Source organism: Hyla sarda, chromosome 2 (genome assembly GCF_029499605.1).
Source record: "Hyla sarda isolate aHylSar1 chromosome 2, aHylSar1.hap1, whole genome shotgun sequence".
NCBI lineage: Eukaryota > Metazoa > Chordata > Amphibia > Anura > Hylidae > Hyla > Hyla sarda.
In genome coordinates this window covers 430,167,225-430,179,918 of record NC_079190.1, presented here as the reverse complement: position 1 = coordinate 430,179,918, position 12,694 = coordinate 430,167,225, and the positions used below count along the sequence as shown (strand labels likewise).

The window sequence follows — 12,694 nt, the reverse complement described above, 5'->3', positions numbered from 1 at the left end:
GGCTCTAGAGATAAAATACATTTTCTGGAATAATAAATTAAAAATAAAATATTAAAAAAGGTTTTATACAGAAGTAGCCAATTGTATTAAGACAATGACCCCAATAGAAACCATTATAAATTGACCCATGTTCAAACTAATAAGAAATTCTCCTAGTAACCAATCTATTCTCACAGACATTTAAAATCACCAAAGAAATATTGGACACCCTTTGATTATTTTTATCTTGTGGTGGATACAAAAGGAAAGGCTTGAAAAGTGCTGCGGACAGAGAATCTCTACTTACCTCTTGTTGCTCTGTTTGGTTAGCTAAGTGCTCAGAGTGCAGTAGGTGCTTTTGTGACTCATCTGGTACACCATTGCAAATTAGCTCCCCATCACGTATCCCTGCAGGAGGCAGTAGTTGTGGAGGTGACTGATACTGGGCCTTGATAGCTTCAGGAACCTGGGAAACAATTGAGAAAAATCTGAACTAGGAATGCAGTGCAAACTGTACTGAAAACTGTTCTGTCTTAACCCTTTAAAAAGAACTTATTAAAAAAAATTGTTTTACTGTAAAATGGTGCAGCGTTTCAGAGAAAACAGTTTAACCCCTTAAAAAGACCAAGCCTGTGGAAACCTTTTTTTTTTTTTTTTTTTTTTTTTTAAATCATTTGGTGCCAGAAAGTTAAACAGATTTGTAAATTACTTCTATTAAAAAAATCTTTACCCTTCCAGTACTTTTTAGGGTCTGTATACTACAGAGGAAATGGTTTTCTTCTTGGAACACTGAGTTCTCTGCTGACATTATTACCATAGTGCTCTCCGCTGACATCTCTGTCCATTTTAGGAACTGTCCAGAGCTGCATGTTTGCTATGGGGATTTTCTCCTGCTCTGGACAGTTCTTAAAATGGACAGAGATGTCAGCAGAGAGCACTGTGGGCATGATGTCAAAGAGCTCTGTGTTCCAAGAAGAAAGCCATTTCCTCTGTAGTATTCAGCAGCTAATAAGTACTGGAAGGATTAAGATTTTTTTTTTTTTTTTTTTTTAAATAGAAGTAGTTTACAAATCTGTTTAACTTTCCGGTACCAGTTGACCCAAAAAAAAAAAAAAAAAAAAAAAAAAAAAAAAAGAAGAGGTTTTCCACGGGAGTACCCCCCCCCCCCCCCCCCAATTAAGGACCAGGCCAATTTTATTTAAGGACCTTATGAAAATCCTAACTCATATTTTCATCCACAGACCAGTATGAAGACTTGTTTTTTGCGCGACCAGTTGTCTTTTTGTAATGACATCACTCATTTTACCATAAAATGTATGACGCAACCAAAATAATACTATTTGTGTGGGGAAATTAAAAAGAAAACTGCAATATAGCAAATTTTGGAAGGTTTCATTTTCACGCCGTATAATTTATGGTAAAAATTATGTGTTCTATATTCTGTGGGTCAATATGATTAAAATGATACCGACTGATGATTACATACTTTATTATTGTTGCGCAAAAAAATAAAAATCGCAAACTTTTTAACCAAATTTATAAATTCCCTCTATTTTGCCAGCCTATAACTTTTTCATTTTTCAGTAAAAGCGGCGTTATGAGGGCTATTTTTTTGCACAGTGATCTGTACTTTTTAATTATACCACATTTGCATATATATATATATATATATATATATATATATAATATAAAATTATTATTTTTTTAATAAAATGTGACAAAAAAAATAAAAAATAAAGCAGCCATTTAGGACTTTTTCTACGCTCACCGTACAGGATCATTAACATTATATTTTAATAGTTCGGACATTTACGCACATGGCGATACTAAATATGTTGATTATTATTACTATTTATTTATTACACACTTTTTATGTCCCCATAAGGGGCTATTTATAGCAATAACTTGATTGATAATACTTTTCAGTGCTATGCATAGGGCATTGAACTGATCAGTACTATCGACGATCTTCTGCTCTGGTCTGCTGGAAGGTATATCAGAGCAGAAGCCGCCGGTGGAGGCAGGTGAGGGGACCTCCGGCCGCCATGTTAGCTGATCTGAACCCTGCGGCATTAAAAAGGTAGCCACACTGCCGTGATATGTATTGATCACGGCATCTGAGGGGTTAATGGCAGATATCCGCACGATCGCAGATGTCAGCCATTACCGGCGGGTCCCATGCTGTGCATGACCCAAGCATTGCTCCAATGCTCGTGGTAATGTACAAGACATAAATGTACATCCTGATGCGCGAAGTACCGCCACATCAGGACATACAATTAAGGGGTTAAAAAGAGAAATTCATAATGAGAAATACCCACTGGACAGCTCCCCTCCAGCTTCTCCTTGCACAGTGTGATTGACCGGTATGTCTCTATACACAAATAGGGAGAAATCAGTCATTTAGTCTGGGCCTGTTGAAGCTGTCAGGAACCCATTACTCCTAAGTCAGGTTCTCTCTCAAATACTGTAGCAAGGGTACAGCCATGTGGCAGATTGGCTGACATTTTCTGTGCAGAAACCACTATGTTTGTAGTAGCAAAGTGGATGATATTTCCAAAATCTACACCACACACACTGGAAAAAAAAAATCTGTGGAAATGGAGTTTTGAGATGTGGATTTTTAAATCTGCAGCACATCACTTGTGCTGATCTGTGGCAGATTTTCCCCATTAACTTCAATTGGGAAAGTTGTAGCTCTTCAACAACATAGATTTCATCCACTGGTGAACATACAATAAGAGATTAGTGGCTTACACCTCTTAATACATCTTGCACATCCTAAACCATCACTATTCATATCAAATGCACCGGATCTGGTGCAGATGTTGAGCTGCAGAAAATATGCAGCATGTGCCCATTCAGTAAACGTACACTACCATGTACATGACCTGCTGCAGATTTGACGATGGAAAATGATTGAACGTGGCATGAAATCCACAGCACATCCTGTACATATGAATATAACCCTAATACATATTTGTAACCATGAAGCCTGTTGGCATTTCATGCTACCGCAGTTAGGGGAGTAGGTAAGATTTTAGGTCCCTTAAAAAAAAAGAAATTATAATAATTAAAAAAAAATATATAGTGGCAAAACATTTAGAAACCGTCTCTATTGCTATGAAGCCAAACACGCCCCGCAAATCAGATAACAATGGACATCATTTGAATTGATTATTTTCTACACTAACTGCTCATAGTTCTACAAACCTTGACTGTATTTTTCCTGGTTGATGGCAGCTGCCTTCGGTTTGGGGGATGTATTTTATGTATGCGGCTAAGAAAGTCCAGCTTTACCGCATGCTGTGAAATGCCGTCCTGGAAACGGTCAAATACCTGACACCGATTACTCAGGGTCATATTCTTCTGATTCAGCTGGAATACACACAACTTAATTAAAAAATGCTTTAAAAAAAGATTATTTAGATCTGAAATGAACTATACAGTTTTACATGCAAAGATGTTCTTACTGAAAATTTACCTTGCACAAAAGTATAATCTATTCGTTATCCAGAATAAAAAATAAAAAAAAAAGGGAACAAGGGCAATACTTTTACAAACACGAAATCTATAAGATCAGTAATTAAGAACACTGACAGTGACTCACCACAATGTGCTCAATGTGGTTGGGACACATCCAGCGGCCGGTTGGCATGGCAGTAAGTGGAGGGTCTAAGCAGTCCATATGAAACAAGAGAGGGCAGTAATCACACTGAATTAAAGGTGCCACACGACAGCTCCTGGTAGGTAAATAAAAGAAGAAAATCAGGACATCAAAAAGATAGATAAATTCCACCTCATTATACCTGGTATATTTATGACAAGTGTCTCCAGTGTTAACATGTCAATATATCCCTCTAATGCAAAAATCTGACAGACGTCTGGTCAGTTCACTACATGTATCAAAATAATTGAAAGGGCAATTCTGGTCATTCAATTATAACTACTTTTTTAACCCCTTAAGGACCAGCCCAAATAAACCTGTACACCCCTGAAAGACCAGGCCTGTTTTCTCAAATCGGGGATGTCTGTCTTTATTAGATAATAATTCTGGTAACGTTTTGCCAATCACGATAATTCTGACATTGTTTTTTTGTCACAAGTTGTCCTTCATGTACATAGTAAAAGTAAGCCAATATCATTTGTAGTTTTTATTTTACAATGCAAAAAATCATGACATTTTTTTTTAGATTACGATTTTTTGCTATTTTAACACTAATCGGTTGGATATATTTATACATACAGAACAAATAGTTTATGAAACTTATACTTTCAGATGTCTACTTTATTTTAACAGCATTTTTTTTTGTTTTTAAATAACATTTTAAATTAATTAGAAGCCTAACAATTTAACTTGAAAATTTGAAAAGTACATTTTTTTTTGTGTGCTATGCAAGGTTTGCAGAAGTTTGAAGGTAGTAGAACATAGGAACCCCCCCCCCCAAATTACCACATTTTAAAAACTAGACCCCTCAAGGTATTCGCTAGGGGCTACAGTGAGTATTTTAACACCATAGTTTTTTGGCAGGAATTATTACAAAGTCAGTGTTAAAAATTCGAAATTAGCTTTTTTTCACAAATGCATCATTTGGGGGGCATATTTTTTGTACATCACTTCTGATATTACAAGAAATGCACCCTATATTTTATTAAGCTTCTCGGCCCGTGTTTGGAAATACCCCCGCTTAGGCCATATTTGGTTCATTGGCGGCGTGGTAGGACCCAGAAGGAGAGGAGCGCCATTTAGCTTTCAGGGCATCATTTTAGGACGAATGGATTATAGGCCGCACTTCATGCCTGCAAAGGGTTTTAGCTGCCAGAACCATATAAAACCCCCACAAGTGACCCCATTTTGGAAACTATACCCCCTAAAGTATTCATCTAGACCAAAAGTGAGTACTTTGAGTGCTTTTTGTGTGGCTGGAATGGATACAAAGTCAGTGAAAAAAATTAAAATTTTCTTTTTATTCACAAATGCATCATTTGTGGGACATATTTTTCGTACATTGCATCTGTAAAGTAGAAAATGCGCCCCATATTTTATTACGCTGTTCGTCCCGTGTTCGGTAATACCCCCCGCTTAGACCATATTTGGTTGCATGGCCACACGTTGGGACCCAAAAGGAGAGGAGCACCACTTGGCTTTCAGGGCATCATTATATGAATAGTCCCCATTCATACTGCGTTTCTGCAGTATAGGTGTCCGTTGTCATGTCAAAAAAGGGATCCAATGTATACTGTACCGTCTCATTCAGAAATAAATGGAGCTGCTACAGTATACGTCAGCATCACTCTTTTTGACACGATGCTGACGGATACCTCTAACACTGCGGAAACGCGGTATGAATGGGACGCAGTGTAGGGTCACATAGAGCGCATCCGCAGCATATTTCACACTGCAGATGCCCCCCAGCAGTCACAAGGGCGAGATCACTGCTGCGGCTTGGTAGCTCAGTGTGTCCGCTCATGATTGCCGGCGGGAAATCGGCCGCTATTAGTGGACACACAAAGCTACCAAGTCGCAGCAGGGAGCTCATTATTGTGACTGTTGGCGGGCATCCGCAGCATGTAATATGCTGCGGATGTGCGCCGTGTGATACTACACATTATACATTTTTTATTTTTTTTATTATATTTATTTAATAAATGTGTTTTATAATTTTTTTTTTTTACACTTTACACTAACTTTTTTTTTTTTACACTTTTTTTATACTTCTTGTTTTTATACACTTATTTTTTTTATGCTTTGGAATACTTCGTATTCCAAAGCATTGCAGATATATGCTGTCTGCTAGTTTTACACTAGCAGGCAGCATATCAGGACGTGCCTCTGGTTTAACTGCCGGTACCGAAGTTTTCTTCGGTCCCGGCAGTGCGGCAGGTCCACGCCCGCCGGGGATTAAACACAGCACCCCGCGATCGCGCTGCGGGGAGCTGCAGGGGTGACAGAGGGAGCTCCCTCCCTCTGTCATAACACTTACAGCCCGCGGTCACTTCCGACAACGGCTGTAAGGGTTAAACTGCCGGGACCGAAGTTTACTTCGGTGCCGGCATTGTCGCAGGGTCCCGGCTGTGTGTTACAGCCAAGTTCCTGTCGCGATCTTGTGGGTGCACTGGGCAGCACTCACGACAACCATGGACGAGAATACACGTTCATCCTGCTTGGACGTGTATACACGTCCATGGTCGTTAAGGGGTTAATTTGGGAAGCTATCAAAAATAATCCATACTTACCTGCCCTGATCTCCCACAGCTGCCATTACATGTCATGCACTGGCTGGAGCAGTGGCCCACCTCAGCCAGTTGCTGTTGCAGGAAAGCGCCTAGAGTCCCAAATACATTTTGTATGGCCAGAATAACCCTTTACAGCAAGCATATAACAGAATAAGTCTCTGCACCTCTACATTACTGGCATTATGCCCACAAATACAAAGCAATCCCTAAGACCTATGTAGAACAGATCCATAATATTGCACCCACAGAAATCTGAGAGCCCATAGTGCACCTTCACAAGACTCCAATTTATATTATCGGAGGTTTTTTTATACAGAGTTTGTGAGGGGGGAAAAAAAAAATCTGTCATGTTACATTATGGAGGTAAACACCACCAGGAGACATCACTTGTCAATAATAATAATATGGAGGCATATGGAACGTAATACAGACCTGTAGGAACAGGATCAACATCCAGCTTTGTGATGTTTAAAAGGGCTTGTCCTTGTAAACACTTAAAGAGAATATGCAGCTGGTTCACCTGACTTAACCTCTTAAGGACGCAGGGCGTACCTGTACGCCCTGAGCCCGGTATAGAACGCGGGGTGATGCCGTGACCCCGCATCATACCGGGTCGGTTCTGGTGGCTTATGTTGGCCAGGACCCTGGGCTAATAGCATGTGGCACCGATCGTTGTGCCACGCGCTATTAACCCTTTAGATGCGGTGATCAAAGTTGATCGCTGCGTCTAAAATGAAAGTTTCCCGGCACACCAGTCGGGCTGATCGTGACCATCGCGATAAAATCACGATGTCCCGATCAACTAGGACACGTGCGGAGGTCCCATTACCTGCCTCAGTTGCGTCCGATCGGCGATTGATTGATCCAAGCATGAGATCCAGGCTTGAGCAATCGACCGCCTATAACACTGATCAATGCAAAGCTATGGTTTTGCAGGGATCAGTGTAAAAGATCAGTGTGTGCAGTGTTATAGTCCCCTATGGGAGCTATAACACTGCAAAGAAAAAAAAAAAAAAGTGACAAAAAATAAAAAATAAAAAGTTTAAAAAAAAAATTAAAATAAATATGTGGTGTTGCCACGTGCAGAAATGTCTGAATTATAAAAATATATTGTTAATTAAACCGCATGGTCAATGGCTTCCGCACAAAAAAAATTCAAAAATCCAAAATCGCGTATTTTTGGTCACTTTTTATATCATGAAAAAAATGAATAAAAAGCGATTAAAAAGTCTGATCAATACAAAAATGGTACCGATAAAAACTTCAGATCACGGCGCAAAAAATTTGCCCTCAAACCGGCCAGCAGTACGACAAAATCAAACCTATATAAGTAGGGTATCATTTTAACCGTAGGAACCTACAGAATAAAGATAAGGTGTAGAAACAGAAGCCCCCAAAAGCTAAAAAATTTAATTTTTTCTTCAATTTTGTCACACAATGATTTTTTTTTCCGTTTCGCCATGGATTTTTTGGTAAAATGACCAATGTCACTGCAAAGTAGAATTGGTGGTGCCAAAAAAAAAGGCCATCATATGGAATTTTAGGTGCAAAATTTAAAGCGGTATGTTTTTTAGAAGGGGATGAGGAAAAAATTAAAACGCAAAAACTGAAAAACCCTGCGTCCTTAAGGGGTTAAGCACCAGGCTCTCATGTCACAGGAGGGCATGCCGGGGAGTGAATATTGATGAGGCAGGGGAGCTGAGCTAACCAGCTCCCAGCCTCCACTGCGTGCTGGAGCACAACGTGAATAAAAGCACATAACTCTGCACAAAAGACACCAAAAAGATTAAGTGACCCTTCATTTTAAAGTTCTTCATCGCCACTATAATCCAGTATATTGGGTTTAATGTTTGTGAACCAGTTGTCAGAATCTGTTTAAACAGTAGCACTAAAGGGGGTCATTAACATTTCTACATGCATGTCTTGTGATCTCATTGAAGATAAACCATTGCCATAGGTATCCATCAGCAGCTTATTTGTTTCTATTATAAAACATGTGGAGGAATAGCTTTATAGCCACCATAACATTGTGAGAAACAAAAACCATTTTTACACAAAATGACAGATTAGAGTGGTAAATGCCATATGCAAACCAATAAAATAATATGATGTATAAATAGAATTCATACAGTGATTCATGAGGTGGTTTCTAAGGAGACTAGTGACAATTATACCTGTTACAAGTGAAGCAAACTTTAACTGGTAGCGGCACCAAGCCATTGTGATCCAACTCATGCTGTGCTTTCTTAACATTTTTCCCTGTCATTTCTTCTTTTCTCCGACGTTTGCTGGTGCCTGCAGAACAATTGGAGATACGTAACACATTATATAACTAAGATAAAACCAGCAAGATGAAAACCAAGCGATATTTTAATATATAGGGAAACCTAGATATCAAGCCACATATCATGCAAGTGCATTACTGACCTGGAAGTGCTGTGGTGCAGGTAAGTTCATTGGGCAGCTGAAACTGGGTAGGATTTCGCTCCATGGCTGCAGCAATAAGCAACTGAAATGGTCTCTTGAGTTGAGAATGACTGTACTCTGAATCCACAGAGGGTTCTTCATCCACATCTATCATGTCCTCGTCCATGTCATTTTGCTCAGAGTTGGGTGTATCAGTGCTGGCACTAGATGTGGGTGTGCCTGGGCGGCTAACCCTTCTCTCTAACATCTTGGCTTGGGCAAGGGCTCGGAAGCTGCCAGCAGCTCTTTCAGAATAATCCATGTCACTAGTGGGTGACACGGTCCTTCTCCCATATCTGTCAAACAAGCCATTGACCTGCCCAAGTTCCTTCTTACGTTCACGTTTCTGCAAAGAGAAATTAAGCTATTGAAGTCTACTTACTATGAATGAGAATATAATGTGCATATTTTATCAAGTTAATACCTTGTAAAGGAATGAAAAGTCTCATGATCAAAAACTTATCCCCATTCGGAGGATAGGTGATAAGTTTTAGATCTCCTGTTTGGAGCCTCGGTGTGCTGGCAAAGAAATGCGTCATGAACCCCACCCGAAGCGGTGGCCGCCATGCCCCCTCCACATAGCTCTATGAGAGCCGAAGTTGCTGAACAGCTCTCCCATAGAACTATATTGAGGGGGCGTGTTTCGATCAGGTGACTTGCTGGGTATGAAACTCCCTCTAGCAGAGCCCGGGCCCCGTACAGGAGATCGCAAGGGGTCCCAGCGGTCGGACCTCCCACGATCAGACAATTATCCCCTATCATGCAGATAGGGGATACATTTCTCACTGCTGGACATCATCTTTAATCAAACACTCATTGTGGTGGACTTGAGCCTTCCTTTGATTACATGGACATCATTCATCTGAAAAGCCACCATGTAATACTACATTTCACCAACAGTGGTCAATAGAGGAAAAATGGTTGCCTGTCCTGTGGGGTGCCAATAGAAGGACCGTGGGGGGGGGGGGGGGGGGGGGTCAAACTGCTGATCACCTCGTAACTGCACTTCTAAAGAGGGTGAGTTTTTAAAAGGGGTCTCCTGAGTTCCAAACACATTCGTTTCCTTGTCCCCAATATTACAGCAAAAGTTACAGGCCAGTGCGAGGATGCAAGGTGGGGGTCTCAGCACTTAGGGGGAGATTAATCAAAACCAGTCCAGAGGGAAAGTTGCTGAGCTGCCCATAGCAACCAATCAGATCACTTTTCATTTTTCACAGGCCTTTTCAAAAAAAATGAAAGATGCAATCTGATTGGTTGCTATGGGCAACTCAGATTTGGATAAATCTCCCCCCTTAGACCCCGACATGTCAAAATTTTCTTTTATACTGATGAGTAAAATTCCTTTTCAAGTGACTATAGATTTTGCACTTAGATTAGATTTAAGCAGCAAGAGGGGTTCAATCCTAAGAAATGCTGAGGCAGAACAGCCCATCATTTGTTAGACTAAGTTTGGGCATGCTGCCAATGTTGGGGAATTAGAAGGAATGCATGCCAACAGACCGCCACTCTCTGAAGCCCTCTTTGTGCAGGGTTCTCCAAAACTATGAAGGAAATTTCAATGTCAAAAGATCCCACCTGTTGCAGGGATATAACTCTAGAAAGCCTATAATACAATACCTTCCTACGTATGGTGCAGCGATGACACATCCACTCTCCAGGGGGCAGCATTTCTTCGCTCAGGGGAGGATTGCTGGAAGAAAAGGAAAAAAAGCAGATAAGAATTATATCTACCGTAACTTCATCAACAGGTTGTATACAGCATCATACACATTCACACAGCTCACTGCTTCTTACCAAAGCATACAGAAAAATTATAGCGAGCAGTGAAAGAACAACACACTGACCCCTAAAACAATGCATTACTAAATCATAAAGAAGAAGAACACTGTCAATACAGCTCTGCAGTTCCCACTACCCAATGCAGTGTTTCCCAACCAGCGTGCCTCCAGATGTTGCAAAACTACAACTCCCAGAATGCCTTCGGCTGTCCAGGCATGCTGGGAGTTGTAGTTTTGCAACATCTGGTGGCACCAAGGTTGGGAAGCACTGACCCAATGCAACACAAAGAGGGATGTAATAAAAACCAGACAAATTTAACCTGTTGCTACACATAATACCTGTCATTGGCAGCTATTTTTTATTTTTTAACAGAAAAATTACATTTTATGTTACCAGGGTAACAAAATGATTTTTAATTTGTAAAACTATTCCACTCTGCATAGATTCACCATGACCTTTTTTTCCCAAGCAAAAACTCTGTGCCCAGATGTTATCTGGAAATCAATAGGAAAATATGAAAGGCTATCCCCGCACTGCAGTTCTGGTGTTCTCTTTCTTTCGGGGTATTTTTTTTGAAGTTGCAGCATGTTGTGTTGTGTCAATCTCCACCTAATTTGTGACTTATTTTCTCGCTCACAGACCACTATAGGTTACAAAAATGCATGTGTAAAGGCGAGAGGGTGTTTCTTCCTCACATTCATCACACAATGAAGAGATCACATGACTTGTAATTAGAAAAACACGGCTGGAAAAAAAACAAAAAAAAAAAAAAAACAAAAGACTATAAAACCCCAACCCCCCTCAAAAAAATTATTTTAATAAAATAAATCTGTGTCTAAAGGTAGCCCAACCCCCCACAGAAGTGAAAGGGAGAAACAGGCACATGCTTGGCCACCTCTCCATTCATTTCTCACCTGTTTTCCCGGGGGGTTGGGGTCCTGATTTGGGTATCCTGTAGATATGCCATGAAATATCTTAGATGTGAATTCCCTGCTAAGGCTGGGTTCACACTACGTTTTTGCCATACTGTTTTCAATCCGTTTTTCTAAAGAAAACCGTATGGTAAAAAAACGGATGGAACAGTATGGAAAAAAGTAAACCGTATGCGTTTTTAAACAGTATACTGTTTTTAAAAGTGCATACAGTTCCGTCAGTTTTTATTTTAAAAAAAAAACATGTTTTTGAAAATTTTGTCCATTTTTAATGGGAGGGGTCTTGGGTGGGGACTTTAGGATTCAAATGCGCATGTGCAAAGTAAAAACGTATACGTTTTTCCCGTATGGAACCTTATACATGTGCGTTTCCCATTGACGTCCATGTTAAAAAAAACGTATGCGGTTGCAGTACGGTTTTTAAACCGGAGACAAAATTGTGGTCAACCACGGTTTTGACTCCGGTTTAAAAACCGTACTGCAACCGCATACGTATTTTTTTTTTAACATGGACGTCAATGGGAAATGCACATGTATACGGTTCCATACGGGAAAAACATATACGTTTTTACTTTGCACATGCGCATTTGAATCCTAAAGTCCCCACCCAAGACCCCTCCCATTAAAAATGGACAAAATTTACAAAAACGTATGTTTTTTTTTTTTTTTAAATAAAAACTGACGGAACTGTATGCACTTTTAAAAACAGTATACTGTTTAAAAACGCATACGGTTTACTTTTTTCCATACTGTTCCATCCGTTTTTTTGCCATACGGTTTTCTTTAGAAAAACGGATTGAAAACAGTATGGCAAAAACGTAGTGTGAACCCAGCCTTAGTCAGCACTATAACTTTCATGGAGCTGTGCAGCCAAATTGCTCTGAACTTTGCTGCTGTTGTGGGTCAATGGAAGTTCTTACTATTCTGCAATGATCTTTATCACTGTGAAGTGGGCAGAAACCAGAGAAACCTTTACTGTGCCAAGGAAAAAAAATAATAATGTGAAATTTTGGCATGAAAGTTTATTGGTGCACCATCCACCTGGCTCCTGGGATTTGTCTAGCCTTTGGGTACAGGAATCGCAGCCATCAACATCTAACATTATGTTGCCTGATTTCAATTCAATACGTTATTACAAAACAGGTTGGGCCTGCATTACAAGCGCAGATAAAGAGCTCGGGATGTGCTCTGAAGGCATAAAAAACATCTATACTGGAGGAGAGCCGACAGACAGGACATCCTTCACACTGCAACATTTTAGGAACAACTAGGATAAGTGCGAATCCTTGACCACCATTGAT

At 40.1% G+C, this 12,694-nt stretch overlaps 1 protein-coding gene across 5 annotated transcripts in view; it reads right to left on the bottom strand.

Moving 5' to 3' along the window:
* Positions 1-12,694, bottom strand: part of PHF12 (PHD finger protein 12) — a 145,117-nt gene that overhangs the window by 31,523 nt on the left and 100,900 nt on the right. For all 5 annotated transcript variants that reach the window (XM_056559058.1, XM_056559059.1, XM_056559056.1 and 2 more), the window contains 6 exons: positions 10,300-10,372; positions 8,644-9,028; positions 8,391-8,511; positions 3,590-3,722; positions 3,193-3,357; positions 287-445 (listed from right to left, as the gene is read on the bottom strand). In XM_056559058.1, the coding sequence (XP_056415033.1) occupies positions 287-445; positions 3,193-3,357; positions 3,590-3,722; positions 8,391-8,511; positions 8,644-9,028; positions 10,300-10,350 (1,014 nt within the window). In that variant the 5' untranslated portion in view covers positions 10,351-10,372. The remainder of the gene's footprint in view (positions 1-286; positions 446-3,192; positions 3,358-3,589; positions 3,723-8,390; positions 8,512-8,643; positions 9,029-10,299; positions 10,373-12,694) is intronic.